The sequence below is a fragment of the Amblyomma maculatum genome, chromosome 1 (genome assembly GCF_055883805.1).
Source record: "Amblyomma maculatum isolate TAMU_Amacu chromosome 1, ASM5588380v1, whole genome shotgun sequence".
NCBI classification, from domain to species: Eukaryota; Metazoa; Arthropoda; class Arachnida; order Ixodida; family Ixodidae; genus Amblyomma; species Amblyomma maculatum.
This window is the reverse complement of record NC_139344.1, coordinates 427,036,308-427,062,767: the sequence shown is the minus strand read 5'-3', so window position 1 is coordinate 427,062,767 and position 26,460 is coordinate 427,036,308. Positions and strand designations below refer to the sequence as shown.

At 46.0% G+C, this 26,460-nt stretch overlaps 1 protein-coding gene and 1 non-coding gene across 2 annotated transcripts in view; both read right to left on the bottom strand.

Annotated features, from left to right (window-relative positions):
* Positions 1-3,178: 3,178 nt before the first annotated feature.
* TRNAV-CAC (transfer RNA valine (anticodon CAC)) lies at positions 3,179-3,251 on the bottom strand. The gene has a single exon. It is a non-coding gene; the product is annotated as a tRNA-Val (tRNA).
* Positions 3,252-10,387: 7,136 nt separating this feature from the next.
* The window catches only part of wts (serine/threonine-protein kinase warts), a 79,582-nt gene continuing 63,509 nt past the window's right edge, over positions 10,388-26,460 (bottom strand). The window contains exons 6-9 of the mRNA XM_084599422.1: positions 25,366-25,786; positions 22,134-22,307; positions 20,500-20,606; positions 10,388-18,965 (exon numbers count right to left, since the gene is read on the bottom strand). Coding sequence (XP_084455548.1) covers positions 18,507-18,965; positions 20,500-20,606; positions 22,134-22,307; positions 25,366-25,786 — 1,161 coding nt within the window. The 3' untranslated portion in view covers positions 10,388-18,506. The remainder of the gene's footprint in view (positions 18,966-20,499; positions 20,607-22,133; positions 22,308-25,365; positions 25,787-26,460) is intronic.

Sequence of the window (26,460 nt, the reverse complement as noted above, 5' to 3'; positions counted from 1 at the left end):
TTGTCGCGCGGCCGTGTTGCATCTATCCACCCAGTTGGAGTCGGCGAGATGGGCCGCGTACTCAGCCGCTTTCTGGGTGAGCTCGGCAATTCGAGCTTTAAGCTTTCTGTTGTGTTTCTGGCGTCGCCAACGGCGGACGAGGCTGCGACGGGCTTCCCAGAGGTGTAGGAGGTGGTTATCCACGTCCGTAACCGCCTCTGAGAGCTGGATATGTGTTTCATGCGAGCGAAGGTGTGTCAGCAGCTGTTGGGACCATGCTGAGTAGCCCTGCTCGGAAATGGGTGTGTTATCAAGTGAGTCAAAATTTTGCCTGAATTTCGTCCAATCTGGGATACGGGCTTGTGTTGTGGGACGTTTGAGCGGGCGTGTGTGTATTGTAATGTTAAGGATGCAGTGGTCACTACCGAGGGTTTCCTCGGTGTTGAGCCAGTCTGCGTGTCTTATGTTGCGAGTGAAGGTTAAGTCCGGACACGTATCCCGTGTCACGGAGTTTTCTAACCGTGTTGGGCAGACCGGATCAGTGTGGAGGGTGAGGCCCAAAGTGGACGCAAGTTCCGCCAACTTACGTCCGCGCGACTCCTCCTTGCGATACCCCCACAGCTGACTGGGAGCGTTAAAGTCGCCCACGATCAGGAGGGGATCGCGACCCGCTACTCTTAGCGCGCGGCTGAAGAGGTCCGCGAATGTCACTCGCTTGAGTTTGGGAGGGCAGTACACGTTGAGTACATGCAATGGCGGGTCCCTGCGGCGGAGTGGTAGAATTGTCACCATTACATAGGAATAACCTAGTTGGAGATCGAGATCCACCAAGTTGGCTGTGCATGCTTTGTGTACGAGAAGACAAGACGCGGGATCCTGTTGGAACGTCGTGTAATTTGAAAGTGTGGCGCCTAGGCCTGGCTCCTGGAGGGCAACCACGGCTGGTACACACTCGAATGTTTCAAGGTAGAGGCGGAAATTGGCCCGCTTAGTGCGGTCCTTAAAGCCTCTACAGTTCCATTGTGTTATTAATGTTGAGATGGCCGAATTGGAGGTAGAAGAGCGCCTTTGACTAAGGTGTCTCGCCATGATTTAACATTTTTGGAGGGGAGGAGGAGGGAGTGGCTGCCCCAGAGCCAGCTACCTGCGGCACCAAGGGGGTTGCGGCAGGAGCGGGGCAGCTGTCCTCATTGTCCGAATCAATGATCCGACGGTTGAATTTTGCAGGACGGGATACGTCCCTAATGGGCCCCGACCGACGGAGGAGGCGGGGGTTGTCCGAGATGTGTTTTGAGACGACCGCCGGTATGGCAGTTATGACCTTGGTGAAGATCTGGTCCATAGCGGCTTCTATCATAGATTGCATTTTTGAGGATAAGCGTTCCTCCATCGCGGAGATCGCTGTCACGAGGGCTGGCGAGAGCTCCGTGTCGCTCTCCATCGCGTCCGAGTTCTGCGAGCTCGGAGCGGCGGACGCCAATTTTGATTCTAAATTTTGAATTTTGTTCAGTAAAATTTCATTCTGTGCCCGGGGCACGTCAATCTGTTTTTTGTATTCCGCATCGAGCGCGGAGACGGTGAGTGGGGAAGAGGGGGGCTGGGGAGAAGAGGAGGCGATCCCCGCCCAGCTGCTCACCTGTTTGCAATGTTGGGGCGCAGATGCCCGGGCGCCGGCAGCGCCACCCGTCTTAAGAGCCGGGAAGTGGTGCTTGTCCATGCCGCTGGGCGGTGGCGGTGGAGGCGCCTTCTTCTTCCCAGGCGGCGTTTTGATGTCGGTGGCAGGATCAGCAGGCGGCGTTCCGCCATTGCCACCTGGAGCTTGTTGCCTTGGCTGCCGCCGTTTTGCTGGGGGCTCACGGCGTTTGGCCTTGGGGCCTGGTGCCTTGAGCTGGCGGAATTTTCCCGTGCAGTCACGTGAGTTGGTAGGGTGGGCTTGCCCGCAGACTGCACAGGATGGACTGCATTCATGAGGTGCCTTGACCCCGTCGACGGTCGGCACCGTTTGGCCACACAGGCCGCACTTTTCGTTGTCCGGGCAGGGGCATGTGTCCGCCCGGTGGCCCACAGTACCGCATCGCACGTAGGCCGGGACAGTTCGCTTGTACGCACGTACAAGGGTCACTTCTGAATTATAGTGAATAAATCGCGGCACCACTTTGCCCACAAAAGTGAGCGCCGCGACGTTTGATTTCCCAAGCTTGCGGATATCGGCAAGCTCTCCAGCACGCCACTGGATCTTGTTTTGGAGTGACTCACTGGTCTCGTAGTTTGCTACGGTGATGACGCCGCGACACACATCACCAGTGAGTTTCAATTGGCCGTACATGGGGAGCTGACCTTTGGGTGACGCAATTTCGAAATCACGCAGAAGCTTGTCAGCGACGTGCGGTTGTCGGGTGCCTGCGACGATAAGATTTTGCTCCCACGTGGGGAGGAGGCTGAGCGATGCTGCGGCCTGGGTGCCCAGGTAGGCCGCGAACGCTGCTCCCAGCTCGCCATGTTGGAAGACATCCTTGAGAGCGACGGTCACCCGGGGCTTCAGGATGATGACAATGCCTTCGGGGTGAAGCCGAGGAAGCGGCTTTGGTTTCCAAACGGGTCCAGAGTTACGCGGGGGCCCGCCGTGAAGTGCTGCAGCGCGCACAGCAGCGTTTTGCTGTGTTGAGGGGTCATTCAACTTGGTGTCCGCCTTCTTGGCATTCAGCTTGCGGGAGCGGCGTTCAACCAATTTGAATAGCCTCGCGTTCTCGATGGGCGCAGAATCCGGGCTATCAGGCGCAGACGTTGCCGAAATCTCTGAACAGGTCATGGTGGCCGGGTCGTAGCCACGTTGTAACTGTTGAGCCATCTTGCCGCTGTTGGGCGACTCACCCACTGCCGGGCTGCGGCGCAGCCGTTAGGCCTAGCGTCGCCGCCACGACACGCAAGTGATGATCGGCCCTAAAAATGCCTTAATAGTCCCACCTGTGTGCGGGTGGTGTCCACAGGTAGCTGCCAATTTCACGCAGACAATCGCAGCTGACTTGATGGGGTTGAGGTCGAAATTTCGTTGCTCCAGCCAAAACTTTCTTACCAGTGGCAGATGCCAGCAGTGCACCGTTGTCAGCCGAAAGAGAACTTTCGCACAGTATCCTTGGTTTTTCCGAATAGACTGTAAATTGTGAACAAAAATAAAAGTTACCGAAAAAAAAAAAAATACTGTTTCCGCCCGGGATCGAACCGGGGACCTTGCGCGTGTGAGGCGCACGTGATAACCACTACACCACGGAAACGGGATGGGTGCGTATGATTTCAGGTTAGTATTACTTCAGTAAGCAAGGTTTTGTCCGTAAATACTTTAGTTTTTTTTGTTTTTCTCAAATGTGTCTACATCATCCTGCTGGACCGCATGCGACGGCGCTGCACATCTATCAACACAATTGTACACAAAGACATTTCAGCTGTTACATTCTTTGGCGTCGCCCATGGTCGCCCTGCACAATGGCAACGCTTTCAACATTGCCTGGCCCTGCAGTTCTGTCGTGTAGAACTTCCAAACAGACTACATCGCCAAGAACCAAAAAAATGCATTCTGCAGCGACGCATGCACAGTTGTAGTTGGTAGCATTTTTGTGCTTTAATTGAATAGGTACAACACCACTTTGGCGTAACGTTCAGGCGTTGTACAGCGGGAAGCATCTCGGCTCTCATTTTATACGGTTTTAAAGTAATCGAATGTCTTCAGAACTACTTCCGAACACCAATACTGGCGAAAGGAAACCGCCTGCTCGAGAATGGCCATCTTTAGAACGTGAACGGCGTCGACGTCATCGCGAAGATGTGCGTGCCGCTGGCGACGGAACAGAATGACCAAGGAATGACCGCCTGACCGCGCGCACAAACGGAGGTCTTTTTTTTTTTTTTCTTTGTAACGATATTTATTGCATCAGGGCATCAGTCGGATATGTGGTGATGAATTAAGAAATGATTAAATGAATGAAAAATGTTGGCTGATGTAAACGGAGCTATTCATTTACCTATCGTGTTCGCACCTCATACCCAAACATTGAAAGTGCGCAGAGAGAACCTCGCCGTTTCTTTTTTTTTTTTTTTTTTTTTTTTTTTTTTTTTTTTTCTTGCTGTTTGATTATAGCAGCATAATAATTTCCTCGCGGTTTCGCTGTACCATGACGAGCACTTTTGTTCTTGGTGCACCTTTCGACAGTGCCGCGTTAGTTACAGCTTAGGAATGCAGGTGCGGTTCCCGCTACGGGTGTCGTGGCGATTGCATGGCACTGTGCGGTTGTAGCGCGCGTCATCAACGAAAACTGGCATGAATTTTGTACCTCCCTCAAGCTTAGGGAAAGCGCGGTGGGAAATGTTGGCACTCATCGACAAAGCTTCCGTAAATGATTAGAGTTCGGATTTTTTACTGTAATCACCTACCTGGCATTGTAGTTTTTCCTGATACTGCCGCTTCTACTTCTTTTGCAGGCCACAGAATCCCTGGTTCCATGGCTGATAAGTACATACTGAAGATTTTTTTTTTTCTTTTTTTCACTTCATGATCCACTTTCTTGGTCTATCACACTTGCGACTCGCGAAGAAGGAGGCGCGACCGCGGCAGTCGCATGCGACAAAAGAGATGCACTTGCGTATTCGACTTGCGGGTTGCTTTCCACATCGTGTCTACCTTGACTGTTCACCATGTTCACGTCAGCTAAGCCACTGATTGGTTTAACGGTTTGCGACCAGCAGTCGCGCGACTGGAAATCGAGCAGTGCCCGAACGGCCCGCGGCAGTCGTTTTTCGACCGATGTGACCATCTGTGTCTGTCGCTTTTCGACCAAAACGGTCGCGCTACCGCTGCGAGTCGCAAGTGTGAACGGGCCTAAGCTATGCATTTCATCATTTCATTTTATACCATCGCTCCACGATATGCACCTTAGAACACATGCACTTAATGGACGCATTTTATCTCCCCACACATTTCTTTTAATCTCCTCACGATTCGTTTTCCATCTTTACGTCCCGAATTCCCCTTAATTCCTACACACAGAGCATGTCAGCGAAATTTAAACGCCGGCTAAAATCTCTGTTCTTCATTTAAGGGTCTCTCTCTCTCTCTCTCTCTCTCTCTCTCTCTCTCTCTCTCTTTGAGCAGCTTGAGCAGTCGGGGCATGAGATATATTTGGCGCGGAACGATAGAACAAAGCTTCATGCTCCGCGTAAGCCCACGAGCTTTTTTTTTTTTTTTTTTTTTTTTTCCTTCTTCATTTCGCTTGAAATGCGACTGGAATTGATGCTGCGGCTGCGCGACTTCGTTGCTTTTCTGGACGATACGTCTTTTAAAAGAAGGCCAATGCCACTCGATATACCAGTACACACCTGATTTTACAGCACGGAGCGCGTCGAGAGTGTTGCAACAGCGTGCGGCTCCCCGAGTCAGGAATTTATACCGTTTCCTCCGCTCAATAAGCAATCGCCTTATTTTAGTTCCTTGGCGCATGTATACGCCATTGGCCTCATAGCAAAACGAATTTCAGTTACATATCTCACAGCCACTATATCCTTCTCTCATATCATTTTCCCCAGGTTCAACACACAAAGCGGTGCACTTGGGTTTCCTTCGCGATTGTGGCAGTCTTTCTCGCCGCCCTTGCGTTTATTTTTATTCTTGTTCACATCCGTAGTAGTCGAAGCATCGCGACCACTGAAGCCACTAAATGAGTAAATCACACTCAATGGGATAAAAAAAAAATTGCCCACGATTACGTTACTTCCAATTTGAGCGCAGCTCAGCAGCTAGCTGTTTCACCTTTGCGATAGATTGAAGCAAAGATTTCGAGCTAGACACGTATGTACAAGTATACAGACAACGTTTTTCTTTTTTAATTTTTCACGCGTATTCCTTCAAGAAACACTCCACCAACAGTTCTTGGCTGTCATGAAACGGAGTGAGAACGGGAAATGTTCTCCAGTTGCTGCGCGTGCTCCTGCCCCCATCGTTCGCCGCTGAGTGTACCCCCCCCCCCCCCCCCCCCCCCATCTCTTTGAAGCGCCGGCTCGAAATAGGGGCATGAAAGGGGGCGGAGCTGGTTACGAGGCCGACGCGGCCGACGACGACGCGAAACCCAAGAACGGGTGCCAAAGAGCTGTGCTCTAAAAACGCGAATGCAGAAGGAACACGTACAGCGGCCGCAACCACGGCCGCTCAATGGAGGCGCACTCGCAACATACACGCCTCATCGCTAGCCGTCGACCGCCAGGTGGCGCCACACGTCTCAGCAAACTCCATTGCAGGTTGCTTATAACTATAGTGAACTAGAATACTATCCGTATTCTAGTTCACTATACTTATAACTACGCGGATCAATGTTATTTGTTTGCATCACGGCCGAGTGAGACCGCGTGCATTGTTACTCCTGCTCCGACCGCGTGTGGCCACTCCGGCTCTTGACGCACGCGCGTAGTGCATAGAACCAGAGTGGCAATGCACGCGGCGTCACTCAGCCGACCTCAACTCCAGTACGTGCATGAAATGCGTGAGACGCAAAAGCCTGCAGAGCTTATAGTCTGGCTTCATCCAATGGGGGTTTTACACAGGTTGAAAGCGATCAGAGCAGCTGGCGGCCTGGTTTGCCCATAACATAACTAAGCAAAATCATATCTTGCAATGTTACTTTTTCTCATTTTACGGCACTTACCTGAAAAAAAGTATTGACACCGCGATCTATAACGGCTGCAGTTTTTAAAAGTCCTCTTGAATATTTTGCAAAGAATCATTCTGTAATTACACTTCACAATTAAACACAACTCAACCAAGTGAGTAAAAATTTAAGCAACAATTTTTGCCCCACTTGTGGATGAATTATGGAAAAAATAATGTAATCAAAACGAGGTTGAGCTTTCTGACAGGGAAATACAGCCTCCCAATCATATTGTGCGATTATCATAAAAATTCGCTCATTCAGCACCTAAAACACAGTGCGAACTGACAAAATCATAGGGCAAGAGCAAATTGGTCAATAACTCGAAGTGAGAACGGTGTTGATCGAATATTAGGGGAATCCCCCAAGGTGGAGTCTATTAAGAGAGTGATTACTCATTGCCATCCACCTAAGCGCAGCCATACGGCTGCAAAAGAAAGCTATACAGCTTTCTCAGAATTAAACTTTGTAGTTAAAAAAAAATTTGTTCCGGTCCAAGAATCGAACCTGGGACCACTGCCTTTCCGGTGCAGTCACTCTACCTACTGAGCCAACCAGAATGGTCAGCAGATCAGATGGTAGGATGAGAGTGAAGTGATCAATAACCATTCCCACTTCGAGTTATTGATCAATTCGCTCTCGCCCTACCATTTGTTCTGCTGACCATCCTGGTCATCTCAGTTCAAAGAGCGACCGCCTCGGAAAGACGATGATCCCGAGTTTGATCTCTGGACCAGAATGAATTTTTCTTTAACTATGAAGTTTCTGAGAAAGCTGTATAGCTTTCCTTTGTAGCTGTAAAGCTGCACTTGGTTGGATGCCAATGACTAATTGCTCCCTCATTATTAGTCAGTAGAGTAACACCATAGCCTATTACTGCTAAACACTAAACAGTGATTAAACCGCGCTCTGAACTTCACTGGCTTTGGGTAACCACATGCAGAGGCCTCCTCTAATGCACATCTTAATGTTCCTGTGACAGAACTCCCTCTCAATCTCACACTGAGACAATTTCACACTTTTTCCACACGGTGGAAGGGAACCAACAATTCGCTTCGACAATTGCCTTTGCAGTTCCGGTCAGCAGTGATGAGTTGATGAAGTATATCAATAGCTAAAGCTAAAGATGAAGTTTATCAATAGCTGAAGCAGGAATTCAAAGAAACTGAAATGGGCAATTTGGTGTCCCACTTACTAAAAACAGCAGCCGTCTATCATTAAGAAATAGTGATTGCTCTATTATTCCAAATGCTCACCTTCCCATCAGGAGAGGGAGAAGACAAAAGCACCACTTCACAGGCTTCCTACACACTATTGCCACATGCCGCTTTCATCATGCTAGAGCACCTGAAAGATTCGTGTGCGCGGTGCCTATAGACGCTGCTATTGAGGTCTCATACTATAGTCGGATACAACTCGTCTCCAGTAATCACCCCCCACAATTCCTCCAAAACATAGAGTTGTCTGCTGTTACTAACCATCCAACCCAATTCTAAGTTTAAAAAATTTTATGTGATTTATTTGTTCGGTATAATGAAGTATCAAAAACTGGTTTTTGCACTCTCCAAAAGCGTTATATACACACGCTCCATACCATGGACCACATTTACCAACTGCTGTTTTTTAAAGCTTTGCGACATTTGAATGTATCGTCTCAGAAGTTTGATTTTTTTGCTTGACTGGTTTAACGCAAAAGGATGTGATTTTTAAATTTCCAATCTTACATGCGTATGGGAAGTTCCCCTTATCTAAACGCACAGCATAATATCTTTAAAATGGAGATCGTAAACACTGTCCTCATAGCAAAGGTTGCAGGCAAATGTATACATTTAACAATGAAGCACTGAATACACCATAGTGGCAGAACGCAGTTTTTATTGCCTTCAAAAGAGGAGCTGTACTGCTTGCTCATCTTTGTTCATCGCAATCACATCTTCACTTTCTAATTTCTACTAATGAATGCATGTTTCCCTGTTGCCCTCTACCGTAGCTCTCCACTTCAAGCTCTTTCCACATGAAATCAAGGAAACAAGCTCACTGAACTTTATTGTGGAAATAAGATGGCTGGACTGTATCTGTGCTTTTAGTAATGTGCAATTAGATAATGAAAAATAAATGAGGTATGTTTAACAAAACTTGAAGTTGGGCTAGATGGTGCATTGTAATTTGACTGAAGATGAAGCGCACGGGAAGACGCACACAAGAGAAGAAGACACAGCGCGTATCCTGTGTAGCGCGTGTCCTGTGTCTTCTTCTCTTGTGTGCGTCTTCCCGTGCGCTTCATCTTCAGTCAAATGAGGTATGGGTGCCCGCAAGAAGCATATATGCGTGTCTTTTGGTTCAGCCAATGCACTAGTGCCAATTTTACTGCTGTACAGAGGAACGGTTTCATCACCCCTCTTTAATTATCTGAGTTGAAACTGGTGCGATGAGGCGCTCGCAAAGAAAAATTTTATACCTCTGTCATTGGTGCAGTGGTAAGACGCCCGACTACTGTGCCGGAGCTCCCGGGATCGAATCCCGACCACGGCGGCTGCGTTTCGATGGAGGCGAAACGAAGTGGTGTCCGTGTGCTGTGCGATGTCAGCGCACGTTAAAGAACCCCAGGTGGTCGAAATTTCCGGAGTCCTCCACTACGGCGTCTCTCATAGCCTGAGTTGCTTTGGGACGTTAAACCCCACAAACCAAACCAAACCAAACACGTTTGATCCTCATCGAACTTAATCTGCACTCAACTCTATGCAGATTGAAGTCACACAGCAACTTTCAAGGGCAATCGAGCCCAAGTGAAGCCGCTTCCTCAAGCGCTCTCGAGCTTTCAAGCACAATCGAGAGTGGTGCCACCACGCTCGATGTCAGCTAATGACGCACACAAAGGAAACTTCTCAATAGTAATTCAAAATGGCCGTTTAGCACCGGATACTCCAATCCTTCTTGAAAATCTCAATGCAGATCGAATTCAATGAGGATCGGAAATGTTCGTGTGATAGGTATTAATTAGGCACCATGCAGAGCGAGGCACCATGCACTGTCAAGTAAGACTCCCATAATTGTCCACAATTTTAACAAGTTTTTCATTGGTAACTGTAATAATGTCAGCAATATGTTTATAAAACAGTTCAGTAAACGCTAGCATTACATCTGGTCACCAGCAAAACGGAGCCATTAACCAGCTATAGCAGTAAGTTTCATCCCGAATCGTACACACTCATAACCAGTTATTTCCACTATACTAGGAACCAACGCAAAGAACCACAGCAGATTCGAGAGCTGCAATAACAGGAGCTACTGAACACACAGAAGGAAAGCACAGAAACTAAGAGAACATCAATGATATCAGGCCTCATACAGCTTTCACTGCTGATGGCAGTTATTTATTCTCCTAAGGGGTGGTTTAAACTGTCTTTGTGGGGGTTACAGCCTGCATGAAAGCAAAAAAAAAGCCAAATACATGAATTCTTAATTTTCACATATTAGGTGAATCAAATGTTAGTAACTAGAGTTCGTTACTTCTGCCTACCCTCGGGAGACCCATTTTAGCTTCTGGCATTCTCAAGCAAGTCAATGGACACCACTTACAGAGAAGATTGGGGTTCTTTATGCTGTTCTCATTAACTATGAACACGTCATGCCGCCCAGTGAACACAACGGGTGCCACCTGCAACCACAAATTGTGCATGGGTGCGATGACAACGACAAAGGGAGAGACAAGCCACAGGTTTGTGGAAGAGTTTTCGTTTTATTGTTATTTCTGTGCCAAGGCAACACAAGAGCTGAAGATAAAGGCTTCAGGAGCTGAAAATAGGAGGAGGAGAGAGAAAGACAGTGTTGTGTGAAGCCAAAGAAATGCAAAGCACTTCAAGAAAAGTGTCGGAAAGAATCCAAGTCTGAACAGCACATGAAAGAGAGAAGGAAACAAAAACAAAAGCCTTTATGAGACATCCTCGGAACAATGCGAGGCTGAAAACTGTACAAGGCTTCTTTGTTTTGACTAAAAGCCCGCATTCCTATGTACACCATCCTAGAAAAGAAAAAAAAGAACAACTTGTGTTGCAAAAAAAAAAAAAGAAAAACAAGAAATACACAAAACAAGACGCCTATATATATATATATATATATATATATATAAAACGAGAGAAGCTACAAGGGGAACAGGGAACAACAGTCTTATGTCCAACCAAAAATTTACAATATGTACACACGGCACAGAACAAATCAAGAAACGAGAGAGTTACAGCGAAAAAGACGAGGAAAGACGAGGGAGCAGCAAAGCACTCTCTCGCGATGCTTCATTTCTCCCCGACAGAAGCGTGGCTTGAGCTGAACAGTAACCGAGTTAAACAATAATCAAGTTCATATCTAGGGTGCAGTATTCCTCTATGTTATCACAAAAAGCAGCATGCAATGGGACAACCATGCTGTGCTTATTTTCAGGCATACAGCAACAGGTGTGTGTGTATACATACGTCTCATAAACCAATATAAAAACTAGTCGTCTTCTGACAAAACAGCAAAGCTTCATATCCTTCATTTCTCATGAAAATTGCAAATGCTCTAGAGGTCGTTGCATTTTACAAATCATCCGTAAAAACAAAGTAATCAGCATGTGGGTTTCTTTCTCGCTGGGCTAAAATAAAACCAAGTGCATTTTTGTGACATTGTACACTTCACAGGCCACCAGTCATCCCTTGTGCAGAAAGGGCTCCCGCAAGCACAAGCAGCAGCATGTTACGAATGCAACCTTTCGAGCAATGCTGAAACGGCGTGATGTGGAGTAAATATGTGTGCCTTACACACCTTTAACTAACTTTGAATTAACAATCACCAATACGCCCTTGCCTGTACGGCAGCCCATCAAACATCCCACGATGAGAAAGCTTTACTGCCATAAAGCAAGCAGTAAGAGGTTTCCCCGATGCTCCCACTAATAATATAAAAAGTCTCAGAGCACGTGCTGGTTTCACACTGTGCCGTTATATTTACATGCCAAAACACAACTTAAATTTAAAATGGATGAGTATCTACAGCTACATGCCGTAACCAAGAACAAAGCAGTGTTTTTTTTTTTTTTTTTTCATATCTAAACCATTTTCCATGGGCACACGCAGAAAAAAGCTTCTTTGACCAGGCACTTTATATAAGGCTACCGATAACATAGGCCAAAGTTTAAAAGCACTGCTCTTCTTTGACCCTGTTATAGCAGTGATTAGCAATTTTAAGGCACACTACCACAGTGGTGGTTGTAAAGCAGTTGTGTTACAAAAATATCTGCTCCACTGAAGCAAGAGTTTAAAAGTGATTTGAGTTCCAAAACTTGAGCCATGAATGATCACCACAGTGCTTAAGTGACACTTCGAAGAACAATTTTGTTGAATGGTGGCACGGTAAGGATTGTTTTAGTCCATTTGAAAAACAACATCCGTTCCTCAGTTTCACTTCGACCAAAAATTTTCATGAGCCAGCAAAACAAGGAAGGCTTTTGCACTATCACAGCTGACGCCAGTACAAACTTCGGAAAATTTTGAAGAAAAATAATTTAAAAAAAAAAGAACTACGGTATTTGTAACACAGCTCTCACACTACATGCGTTCAATACTAATGGCAGACAACGGTGCACAACTTTTCAAAAACCAGAAACAAAGAAGAAATGCTGCAAGACAGCTGGTAAGAAATGCATTAGCCTGAGAGGCCAAAATGGTCATTAAAGGTTTTCCATGCACAGTGACCTTGATGCTAATAACAAGTGCCACAACTCCGACGACCTCCGGCACTGCATGGTTATACACAAACACAATACACACACAAGAGAATTAAACCAAGACAACACAGATGATGTGCTCGCTACCAACTGCCTGTTCTTGTGGTACGAAGAAGAAGGTTTAATTCTCTTGTGCGTGTATTGTGTTTGTGTATAACCATGCAGCGCCGGAGATCGTCGGAGTCGTATAGCCAACTAGCCCGTTCGCAAGTATTACTGAGCCACAACAAGCTTTTTTTCTTTTCGTTTCAATAGGTGAACATTAAGCAGATGATCAAAAGTTTCTACTAAAGTGCATTTACCTACTCTCACACAATAAAAAATCCTCCAACAATCAAACAAGCACTCCTCTCTGAAAACCTGTCCCACATTACTGCACGCTGAACAAGTACCGCATAGTTCAGACACCAACAATTACACTTCATGGACAACTGGAACTAAACTCTGTTCATTTCTTTTTTCCTTTTCTTAATTTTATAATCTTGGAAGGCATCAGAGCAGACAGCACCAATGCTACCTAAACCAAGCTCTACAACAGTCAACAGACGATGGAGTGAAAACAAAGTGCATTCTAAAAAGCCAGCAAGACCCTTCAGAAAATACGGTCGCATTATTCTTTACCTTGAAAAGTGTAGTAAAAAAATACTCTCTTTGAAGTTGGGGACATGACCCCACTCCTCCCTATTTCCCCCAATGTGCGTGCATTTACAAAATATCGAGCACTGCACTAACCTAACCTAAAATGCTGCAGTTCCCCATATGGCACGTAAGAACACATCTACAACCTTAGCACAGGCCCGTAGAGCACAGAAGCTTCAACAAAGCTATTAACGAGCGAGCAATTCGTTGCATGCATTTCTGTTTCATGCTGAAGGAAACAGCGGCTGGTGTAACTGAAATACAGTGTTCTGACTGCTTCTAAAGAGCCAAGGTGCCATGGGAAGAAAAAAGTCGGTGCGTAGCTACGAATGTTCTTTTTGTGCTAACAACAAACTGCGGGTGCGAGATGACTTTAAGGGGCACTAAGACAAATTTAAGTTGGCCTGGACAGGAGGATAGCAATGCTGTAACTAGGTTGTTCGCTCTAGACGAGTATTTCGAACCGTAAACATTCAAACTAAATGAAAAATTATATACTTTCCTGTTCAACCGAATATTTGAAATTATAGACTATCCTTACGGGCTTATTAAAAGCCCCGCAAAAATGAAATACAGGTGTCTCAACTCCAGCCATTTTCATTAAACCAATCACAATATATGCCAATGCTCTTTTCTTTTTCTATCCCAAATCTCCGAGGCTAGACGATACTACCGTGCAATTTTAGCTAGCAGACATGGAGTCCTTAACTGAGTTGACATCTTTATCACTGTCACAATCATTATCAATGACATAAGTTTGAATATCGTGCAAAGGAAAAACATACTACTTTTAATCAATTTCTGAGCAATAAAAAGTCTTTTACTGCAAAATGAACATCAACCAGGCCACAGAAAGCCTAATGACCAAATTATGCCAGCTGAAAGAATGGCTGGAGTTGTCCCTTACATTTTAAGGCCAAGCTCAGTACCTGTAAGTAGTAGCCCCACCTCGCCACAACGGCAGGATTAAGAAGATGCAACTTTCACACACTTTCACACTGATTCTGTTTCACAGATTTCATGCATTCTGATTACATAACGGCAAAAACTGTCAAGACACAGAAACTTCCACTCCGGGGGCCATCTGCCTGAAGCTGTATTCCTCCGCTGTATGAGCAGGTCATTCATAATGGAGAGAAAACAAAATTCTTCCAGAACTATCCCCAAGGCATACCTGAAACCTAATGTACAAATAAAAGCACGAGGAAAGGATAACAACTACTTCGTCCTTTTCCATCCAAAAACCGCTGCCTACAAACTGCAAAAAGGTCGACAAGGTCCAACAGAAAAACATTTCCCTTAAGGCACAGGCTTATAATGCAGCAGATCCTGCATATGAATCTCTCAGGTGACTGATTACCACGGGTCAACTGATCTCGGTGTTTAGCAATTCGCAAAATTGGTCACAGAGCACATGGGAAGGAATAGCATGTAATGAAAAGGCTCAAGGTGTGGCGCATGCAAACAATATTTTTACTATGGACGGATAGCTAGTTCATGCAGGTTTTGCTGCAGTGAGGTATTCAACCAAACGGACACCACTTATCTTGCATAGCAAGGATTGCTAGCATTATAGGCCGAATTCGATCCTCCGTTCTTATATAATTCTCTTGAATATAACAGTTGATGATCTAGTGGACAAGGGCACCAACCCCAAGAAGGTTTCTGAAACTGAGCGTTGTGAGCCGGCACTGAGGTGTATAAGGGACTATTGACATTCATTCAAAAGGAAGACATTATAGTGGTGACATGTCTGTGACGTGACTGTACTGACTTTACAGATCCCTCTCCTACCCACTACTTTTATATCCACTCACCCCTTTCCCGCGGTGCAGGGTAGCAAACCGGTTTCTTTTACCGGTTAACTCCCTGCCTTTCCTCTTCATCTTCCTCCTCCATTATAGTGCGCCACTCTGAGTCTTCTATGCAACAACATGTGCAGCAAAGCCTTAATTCCAGGGGTGCGTGAATATTTGAAATTTCGAATATTAATCGAATATGTTTGTTATTTGACTCGCATTCATAAAAGTGATATTCGAAATTCTGAACTTTTCGCAGATTACTGAATGCACGAAAAATATTCGAATTCATTGCAGTTTCACCCCAGCACGCTCGACTGCATGGAATATGCAGTGAAGCATCCGCAAAACGAGATGGGACCATTGTGAAAAGGACCTTCCTGACAGTGCGTGCAAGGCAAAGCACTTGAAACCGGAAAAAACATCGATCATTATACAGGTGCTCATCAGACAAAATTACTGTGATGCAAACGGCTTTTAGCAGCTTTTTCAGGCCCATTCAATGATTCAATCTTTTTGGCTTATTTGGACATTTTTTTGAGGTCCTTTGAAGGCCAAATTAATGAGAGTTTACTGTATTGAGCAGCAATATGACAGCTCCTCCCCAGTTCATGTGGGTTTTTTCTGTAACAAAAAAAAATTCTGCATAGAATATATGGATTGGGTTTTTCGGTAGGGTACCCACTTCTATGCAACTCTGGGTTAATTTTACTTGCAAATACCATGTCAATTCTGAAATAAACAAGACTTCTTTCCTTCACTGATTAGGTATTCGATATACGATTCTATAGTCGAAGGCATTTTTTCTCATTCGTATTAAATCAGTATTCAAATTTTCAATAGCACACCGATAATTGAAACCCTAGCTTATAAACATTTTTAATGCCAGTATATTTGCCTACAAGCAGAATAAGTTCTAACCCTCTAAGTCTTAGCCCAGTCTTGTCCTGTATTCCACTTTATCCCGTTTGTAGCTCTAATGAACATTTGTCTTCAAGCACTAGCCCAGCTATGTGCTCGAAGTGTTTCATAAACACTTGCTCAGGCATCTCTTTCACCAACTGCCTGCTGAAAAAAAAGAAAAACCTCTCATTCCTTCCGCGCGTCTTGAAAACGTCACGCGGCAAACAGCCGATGATGCGATCGTCTTTGGGGAAGGTGCACCGTCCAATGCGTGGTGCGGAGTTCGATATATGTATCAAACAACCGGCGCAATTGAGTTTGATATACGACGCAGCTTTCCTATACTTTTACATGGGATTTTCAAGGGGATATTCCGTGAGTTCGATATAACCAAAATTCGAGATGTCCGGGTTCGATATATCCGGGTTTGACTGTATCACCTTAGCACTGGATATAACCCCTGGCAAAATCTCTCCAGCCAAATTCATTGAAAACATTTTATATGTCCTAGTGAGCAAAGACACAATGGTAGAACAGTGCAAACTTTCCCTTATGTAAGGCACAGTTTGATATGACTGGATGAACTCAGTGTTCAAGCTGCAACTGCTCCTCAAGCTTAAACCACTATAATTAGTCAAGACTAAAGAGTCCTCTTTAATGGCAATTGCTGTTTCAAGCATCATTAAGTTCAAAACAAAATTCGATAAACAATTTCGACTGCCTTGCACGCTAAGACAGCTATACGACGAGAGGATAAATGATGACAAAGTTGCTGTGAACAAGACATAAGGAAACGGACCTAGAAAGGTATGTACTGAAACTGCCTTCAATGGGTTTCAGTCAGAGCGCATACCTGTGCACAAGTTGTACTGTTGTGAATTCCCACACGAATGTTATTTCTCCGCACTCTATACATACATGTGTAAGCAGCCTACCGTGCTCTGCCAGTCACCGCCATTAAGAGGAGGTTCTCTTCCCACCCACTCCTGCTCACAAGACCGCACCTCGCGCTCTATCGCCTTCCCCGTTAAAGGATGCAACAAAAGGGTAGAACAAAGTAAAGGCTGTCACACACCAAAACCAAACATACTCGGCAAATAACAGAAAGAGAGAACTACACAGAAGACACAGCGGGAAAAGGAAGGAACAGAGAGAGAGAGAGAGAGGACAGGCACTCACAGACTCCTCCAAAATATCCTTGCAGATCAAATAAATAACACAGAGGGCATGAACTCCTCAAGAGGAGAGGTAGCTGGTGGAAGCTATTATACAAGAGGTAATAATAATAATAATATAATAATAATAGCATTATAGAACAACAAGCAACAATGGCGCTGGCAGCCAGCAGGTGGCATGTCCTCTCCCGCCTTTTGTGTGTTGCCCACCGCTGCTAAACGCGTGCGCCGGGGAAGAAAAAAAAAAAAAAAAGAAGTGTCCTCCTGCCACGCCACTTGCAGATGGCGGCTTTACTAGCGAACCGCCTCGGTACGTATCACAGTCCAGCACATCTCCCAGCGCAGCGGGCCACCCTCCTCGAGACAGGTCAGACAAGGGGGTGGACAAGGGAGGATGGGTGGGTGACGGCAGGAGGGCATGTACACCTTCTCGCGAAATTGGAACACAGTTTTTTCTTTTCTCCTAGTAAAGGACCGGGACTTGGCTTCGCTTTGTCACCAAAGCAAAAGCAAAAAAAAAACACACGCACACACGCACAAAGAACAATGCAACAGTGCCACAGTGTGTGGCATAGCGCAGTCAGTACTACGATGGACTCCTCAGATCCAGGTGAACTTTCGGTAGCGGGAACACAGCCTCTCCACAGTGGTCTTGAAGAAAAGTTGCCTCATTTCCGCTTCTTTTCTTCTTTTGTTCTTGGCGCCAACAATGACTGATTGACTTATTATTGATTGAAGGCACAGAGAGCAGTGGCATGTGCCAGCATATCGGCTAATTTGTGCACATGCTGTTCTTTGCAGGCGCTGACACCGGCCAACACTGCTGATTTTGTCAACCTTGCCAAAGACGGCCGCTGCTTCAAGCACATTGCACTCCTGGCAGCTTCAGTCGGCACAACAGGAAATTCATGGTTGTCAGGACTGCCGGCAGAGCAGCAGAGCAGCTTGTATCATAAGAACGAGGTTGAAAAAAAAAAGGAGCTGGCAACATGCAGGGCTCAGGGAGACCAAGTGTCCCTTTCCTCAAGCTATGACAGCTTTGACATTTCTAGCCGCACGGCATGCGAGTACCGAATGCAAAGACCACAACTGCTGCTATGAGCTCACTCTAGAAATGAGTCACTTCCAGTAGATCCAAGTGGCAAAGAACTCACCGCTCTCAGCGGGGGCATCTCTCGGTGCGCACATCAGCTTTCCACGCTCTTGAGGCAGCACTGTGATAGCCACGCCTCAGTAGACACTATAGATGCAGCTCAGGCACAGATAACAGGCCTGGGGTGTTTGCCAGCTACGCTTGTATGGGACAACAACCTCCTCACACTCTAGTTTCTGCCATGAACTAACAGTGCTTGCAATGGTGTTAACAGTGGCAGACCTGGTCTTAGAAGGTCTGGTTTCACATATGAGCCTGCATTTACAACAAAGCCAGCACACCCACGTCCAGCTGCTGGTGTCATCCTCTAGAGACGACACCACTCGAAGAGGGCTGCCAACCGATTCACATAGGGGATTCCGACACCTGTGCTCGCAACCAGAACTCTCATCAGAAAGGCAGTACCACTGGTCACACATAAACTGGCGACCCCTGTCCATCGAGACCATCCTCATTGCTCGGTGACCCCGTGACCCCAAGGGCAGCCCCCGTACCAGCCCGGACTGGGTATGCCTGGCCACCGTCATCAAAGAATCTCCGAAAAGTAAATTCGAAGAAAGCGTGCTCTGGATGCCGTCCATTGGGTTCTGGTGCGGCGGGCGGAGGCTTGTCGAGCGCCACGTCGTCCACGGGATCAAAATTGGACGTGTCAGCCGGGTAGCGAATGTTGGGAATGTAAGGAGCTGGCTTGTTGCGCAGGCCACCCTCAAAGTCGATGGAGGCGAAGAAGGGGTGCGCCTTGATCTCGTCAGCGCCATTTCGGCCCAGCCGCTGCTCAGCCCCACAACATAGCCGCAGAATCAAGTCCGTGCTCTCAGGCGACAGCTTGGCCATTTTGGGAATCTGCAGGGTCGTCTCCCAGTGGAGCACCTGCACGATGAACACGCAAGACCCGTGAGCAAGGACTGCCGCAGGAACAACTCTTCCCCGCACTGCAATGTTGCTAACCACCAATTACAGGAGGTAAGCTTCCTCATCAGCAGATGTGCAGGCAGGCATTCAAAAACGCTGTATCGAAAAACAAGAACAAAGTTTAAAGAGAGTAGCGCCATCTGGTGGCAAAAATGCAAACTTTCAGGTAGACTCAGTTAATGCTACCATTAGAACTATTTACAAAGTAGTTCTAGGGCTTACCAGCAAACTGGGCATATACAACACACTGGAAGAGTTGATAAAGGCACATAAAGAAGCAGAAATATTAAGGCTTTCAGCCTCAGTGTGCCGCATGGTACTGTGCAGACTAGGAGTAGAGCCGGTTTACAACTCTAGCTACAGGGAGGTACTACCAACTGCAGCCAGACGACATGTCAAAATCCCACCCCTCCCCAAAAACATGACAGTGGAAAGACGTGCAGCTAGGAGAGCGAACCGTGCTCAAAAAAAACCAATGACAAGCACAGTAGCAACCCAGCTGCAGTCTATGTAGACGCGGCCAAATCAAAGGAAGACAAATACTTCACCACTATGGTGCGATTGACAGACGACGAGCCCAGGTTCTTTGCAGTAGCAACAGTTGCCTCAGCAACAAAGGCCATAGAAGTAGCCATTGCATTAGCTCTCAGAGATGGTAGTGTAGGCACAATAATTAGCGAATCTAGGATTGCAATCCACAGTTAAAAAAAAGGTCTTATTTGCTCTTGCAGCAGCAAGACTAATCAAAAACTGCCAGAGAGTAAGCAGAGTAGGAATTATTTGGGTTCCTGTAGCCGAGGGAAACGGGGGAAACGAAAAGGCGAACCGATATGCTCGAGCTTTAGCAAACTGGGAGGGATCAGAGAGTTTCTTGGCGTCCCCTGTAAATGAAACTAACACATAAAAGACAAACACCAATCTTCATGAGGCGCGGAAACTTTACCCTCCACCTCACCCAGACCTTACCAGAAAACAACCCTGAAACCTACGTAGAGCCCAAGCTGGGACAGTCATGACCCACATTCTTCGATCAAAAATTACGAAACAGCCCATCGATCTCAACTGCTTAAACTGAGGTCACAAAGCAACAAGAAGACCACTTCTATGGGAGTGTAAGGTAAATCCACCACCAAAACACCTCCTACCAGCACCCTCACAGGGGCCTGGCTTAGGCTCCTGAGGGAGCCGGACAAGAGCACATGAGCCAAACTTGCGGACAGGGTGGGAGAGGTCGCCCTTTGTTAGAGGGCCACTGATCCCATCCTATTATCTTCTTGATCAGTAAAGTTTCTACAATCCAATCAAAAAGCAGTAACATGGTGAACCACCAGGTGCCTCTTCCATGCGTGCCTGCTATGTTAAATATGTCACTGTAAAACTTCGTGCCACAGAAGCCTTTACAATCATGTGCATGAGGTTGTCTCTTGAGCTACAAGGTTGCGCTGCCATGTCAGCTACTCCTCCAAGCATGTGCAATGCTACAGGTCATTACCTTGTACTGCGTTTCGCTAGGTGTTTTGGCCAGGAAAGGTGGCTGGCCAACCAGCATCTCGTACAGGATCACGCCAACACTCCACCAATCGCACGACTGTCCGTAACCTGCGAGTGAAACAGTGCGCGTCACACAAAATGCACTCACATGCCAATACACGGTTACAATTCTCTACACTCTGACCTATAGTCCATTGTGTATGGTGTATGTACTAATCCCTTAAGACCTTTAGTACTATATGTTACACCACGTACACTAAGCTAAACTTTATTTCCGAGATTTTGATACCAGATCTTTCAACATGTCGCTCAACAGAAAAACAATTTTTGCCAGTACAACCTGGGCACCAAAAAGCTCACAGTAGTCGCTCCATGGCAGCCTTCAAACCCAATTCAGTGCCCCGAATTTTTACATCAGGAAAGAATAAAAATGAACATACAATTTCATACAGATGACAATGACCATAACAAACCAGCACAGTTCCAAGTTCTTTCTTGCAGTGCCAGTAATTTCTTACTGTATAACTGAACAATATGTTGAAATGCTGTACAGCCACTTTTGGATATAGTATAAAATTACTAATGCAAAAGGCTTATAATGACCCACTAGACAAAATTCCATCAGAGACTATTGTTGGGGACAAACGCTGGTGAAAAAAAAAGTAAAGGGTGGCAATGCATCAGCCTTTGTGTAGCCACCGAAACGGCGAGCACGACGATGGCATGCAGAACAGAGTGACCCTTGGAACAAGGAGCCAGCCCCCCTCACCTCCACCACAACTGAAAAATGACCTGTATTCCCAGGCCTCGAAAGGCCATCACTTCTCATAGCCTCCAGCTAACCATTTGCTTGTTCAACTAGTTTTTAAGCCTTTCACACCAAGACTGTGATGCAACTGTTCATGTGCCGTGGTCTATAGGAGACTAGAAAACTGTGCAAGATGGTGCACAACTTTTGGTAGGCAAAAAAAAAAAAATGTGCGCTGAAACGACACACACGGAAGGAAGAGAACCCAGGAAAAGTGGTAAACTCTCACTTGCCCTGCCTTCCTTTCGTCTGTGTCTTTTAGTGTGCTTAGCAGTAACGTAACACATTTCTGACCACAACAAGTAATTTTTTATTTTTGAATATGACCGCTGTACAAAGCGATGCAGGTGTAAGCTCCCGTTTTCTCCCCAGCACCAACTGCTATCAATCCGTACCTTGTAACACCACCATATGCACTAAATGTGATGGACACATTAGATGTGACCTGCAGTTTTATTAAAGCCCACGTCGACAATGTTGCAATGCAGTTGCTCGCTGCGTGTGAAAATCTCACCATAGGGCTCATAGAAAAAAAAAAAAAGAAATTATGAGGGACTTTAGCGACTAAAGTAGTGAAAGGTGAAAGCCTGAGTGCCGCATTCTGCTACGCAACTGGCACTAAATAATTAACTAACAAGAAATTATGTTGGTAATTAATAGTTAACTAGTCATCGACTGGTACTTAATTAATTAGTAATTGAACATTGATTAACATCTGGCCATATAAGGCACGCATTCGCGCATACTGTGATGGTGCTCAGTGATTCGTCGAGACCTCTATGACGTCATCCCGCCTCAGCCAATCGGCAGAAACCGAGCTCACTCACCGTGCCTTGCCAGCACCTCTGGCGCAATGTAGTTGGGCGTGCCCACCAGCGACTGTGCCAGGCATCGCTGGTGCTCTTTCCTCCGCCGCCTCTCCAACGGTTTGCTTTTGGAACAGTGGCAGTCCTCAGACCAGTTCTTGTCCGGCTCCATGGAGTCCTGGCGTGCATGCTCGCCTGGCAAGACACAAGCAAAGAAAAACAAAAAAAAAGTGAGCATGCAATAGCAAAGCAATGTGTGAGAAAGCAAGTGCGCTCCGATGCAACCCCGCAAAAGGCCCCTGCCCGTCCCACCCAGAAGTCTCTCATCCCCCGCAAGCCGGTCAGGGCACAAAATGAACAGGCTCTGAAGTCTTCATCCGAAGAAAGGGCTTTGGCTTCAAGTGGCTGCACTTACACAAGGTCAATGCATTGAAAGCCTGACAGCTGAGGTCATACTTTAATCCCTGTGTGCAGTTCACGCCCTGTAGAAAAATTGCCATGCTCCGTCGGATGCTCTGTTCATGTGAGAATGCAGTTTTGAACCGCACTACCTACAATGGAAGCCACAGGCCACCACAGAATTTTTCTCCCATTTTGTACCCGAACCCAGAGCACGGCCACGGAGCAGTAGAAAATGCCCCACAACCATTCAAATCAGTACCAACATTTCCGTGGTTATCGCAAACATCATGCAGAAAATATTGCGAGCAGCGTTTAATTCAATTTCAGTCACCATTGCGGCAACCTTGACACCAAAGAAGTCAACAATTTTCGAATGCAGGTGAAAAGTAAGGCGCCCGTGTGCTGTGCTATGTTACTGCTTGTTAGAGAACCCCAGGTGGTCGAAATTTCCGGACCCCTCGACTATGGCATCTCTCATAGCCTGAGTCACTTTGAAACGCTAAACCTCACAAACCAAACCAAACTAAACCATTTTCAAGCTGAAAGTACAGCTCAACTTTTAGGAGCTCCAGACTGAGATTGCGGCAAAAATGCAGTCAGATATGTGACGGCACAGTTGGAAAGGGGAGGTAACCAGAAATCAGCCTTGTCGCATTTCCTATCCATTCGTGTTTCTTGTTAAACTACATTTCCATCACATTTACTCGGGGCGGTGGCTCCGCGTGAGAGAAAACAACTAAAAAGAGTCGAAGAAAGCGGGCTGTTCTGACTAGCATCTGCCGCCCCCAGAGGCGGCACAAGCTTGAGGGAGCCGAGTGGCCTAGCAATTCAAGGCGCATTCTTTTTCAATGGGCGTCATGTTGGCCGCGGCACTAGCTTGAGAGCCTAGCGGTCCAGTGATTCAATAATAATAATAATAATAATAATAATAATAATAATAATAATAATAATAATAATAATAATAATAATAATAATAATAATAATAATAATGATATTATTATTATTATTATTATTATTATTATTATTATTATTATTATTATTATTATTATTATTATTATTATTATTAATTGGTTCACAGGAAGGGAAAGGCGCAGTATCTGTCACACTTGTTTCTCTGGGCACTTGAACCGCTTGCGCTGCATCTGGGGACGGTAGATGCTAGTCGGAACAGCCCGCTTTCTTCAACTCTTCTGTCGTTTTCTCTCTCGTGGAGCCATCGCCCCAAGTAAAGCCAAATACGATCACTTAGGCTAACTAGTTCAGAAGCCCTTTTCCAAGCCCCATGCTTATTTGGCTCATACGAGTAGTTTTCACTGGTGAAAACCGTTTGGCACATGAAGGGCACCTGGGACTTCGATATCGACACTGCGGCAGCCCGAAGAAGACTTAAGCATGAAGTCATTACAACATAAGGGTGAAGACAAGCATCGAAAGGCAAACAAATTTCACACTCACTTTAAAACATTTGAGCAATCCTACAGTGTCAACATAACCAGGCACACAACAAGTTCAATCTGATCACTGCATGCGAGGATGTGCTCTTGGTTGCTTGAGTGACAATTTTGAAAGGAGTAGAGACCCCAAATTTTAGTGATCACTGCATGCGAAGATATGCTCTTGGCTGCTTGAGTGACAATTTTGAAAGGAGTAGAGACCCCAAATTTTAGTTGTGTATTCTGTCTATGGGATAACGCGCCGCACATTACCAAACATGACTAGCCAGGTCGACTGCGTGAAAAATCACTAAGAAATTGATAATTTTCATTTCCCCTGCAGCTTTGACTTCAACCACTGAAGGACGGCAGTGACGTCATGGACACGCTGAGGTCGTGTGAGGCATAAAAAAACTGCGGTATTTATCCCTGCTTTGCTCATTTTTTTAATTTGCAAGGATTGTTTAAATAAGCCCAACAAAAAGTTAAAATCTCAGAAAATGAGTGAGCAACAATTAGGTCTCACTTTTCTTCATCACTCACTTGATCAAAATTATTTAGCCGGTTTAAGTTAATTCCACATGGTGATTCATGTACAGTATCATTTTGCACACTACTAGGGAGAAGAAAACACGTGTGAAACATTCAGGTGTCCCTACTCCAAAACTTCAAAAGGCATGATTTCATGCTATGCACGACCCTTTTCTTCTTTCATTCTGTGATCACAGCTCACAGGCTTTTATTTTATTTGCGAACATCTACAACACCCTGCAAACTTCTTGAAGCCCACTGAGAACTGTGGAACACTTTCACAGCTTGACTAACTTAACTAAACATGATTCTTGAAGCAGAGAAAGCTACAGCCATGTTCCACCATCAAAAATGTGGCGGTCAGTGGCAGGATCAAAGCCTTCCACATATGCCTTCAAATGGAAGCATGCCACCTCGACCTCACTTTGCTCAATACAAATCAACACGTGCAAGTGGCTGCAGCTGGTGAACAGCAAGACAAGCTTAAAAAATAAAAACTACCCGTTGAACAAACTTTGGTTTCATAAAAATGAAGGAAACCCAGTAGCAGCAGCAACGTTGACAACATGCACAGCCGTTTCTGACTGGCCCAGGTCGCAGCTTGGCCTCACTTGTATGTTCTGTTTCGCTCAATGGCTGTCATGATAGCCATGGAAACGCTTCAGGCATTGCACTGCTCGGGCAATCCTGCAGCTTAGTGAGAGCGCACCGAATATGGAATGCAAAAAGGTACCTTGCTAGCATAACAACAAGCACGAAAGCTGAACAAGCAGGACTCCGAGGATGAGGGCATCAGATTTAGCCCGAGCAAGACTGTGCCAGAGAACAACAGCCACAGCAGCGGCACAAGCTAACTAAACAAGGAAGGCCCGATCAAAGGGGCTCACCATTTTTCTGATAGTACTTGGAGTTGTGCGTCCACCGGAAGCCCGTGCAGAGGCCAAAGTCGGTGAGCTTGATGTGGCCGTCACGGTCAATGAGCACGTTGTCCGGCTTGATGTCACGGTGGATGAATCCCAGCTTGTGGACACTCTCCAGAGCAAGCACCAGCTCGGCAATGTAGAAGCGTGCTAGGGGCTCCTCGAAGATGTCCCGCCGAATGAGGAGCGACATGAGGTCCCCTCCCGGGATGTAGTCCATAACGAAGTACAGGTTCTGCTCATCCTGAAACGAGTAGTAAAGCTTGACAACCCATTCATTGTCTGCCTCAGCCAGGATGTCGCGCTCGGCCTTGACGTGCGCCACCTGGTTGCGCTTGAGCACGTCCTCCTTGCTCAGTGTCTTCATGGCATACAGCTGGCTAGTGTCCTGCACAAAGGCGACAAGGATAGTTAGTCCCACCTCTGTTGCACTAAGAAAGACCGCTGATATTGGATTCCACAAAACAATTATCGCTCCCACATAAGATTTCACCAAAGAGATTTCATCGGTGAATGCACTCAATATATCCATCCCAATGCTGGACACCACGATCAATGCCTATGGCTACAGATACACACTGGTAATAATGAGATATCAAACAATAATGTGGCCCTGGCTACCAGGCAGTACACTTCATATTAATGTGTAAAGTCCCATTTTTTGTTCCACACTCAAATGCATTACAGCACTCTAATACTATATGTCTTGCTGACAACAATTTCAGCAGTCTGGAACTTCCTTTTTAAATCTGCACTACATCGCAGCACCATGGCGATAAGAAGGGGGTATTTCTCTTCATAGATGCACACAAGAGAATGGAAATAAAGATTCAAGGACCCTAGTTTGCCATAATTCAAGAAAAAATTGTGTATTTTGAAATTTTCGTGGAAGAGCATGTTAACAATAATATTAAATTTTCCGATGTTCAGGTTACAGAAATTTGCACAGATGACCGAAAAATGGGGATGTGATCACTTTTATGAATCATCAGAAATCCTCTCAGCGTTGGAGTCTGCCAAAAAACAAAACCCTTCTCATGCCTCAAAATCTTTCCTCACGCA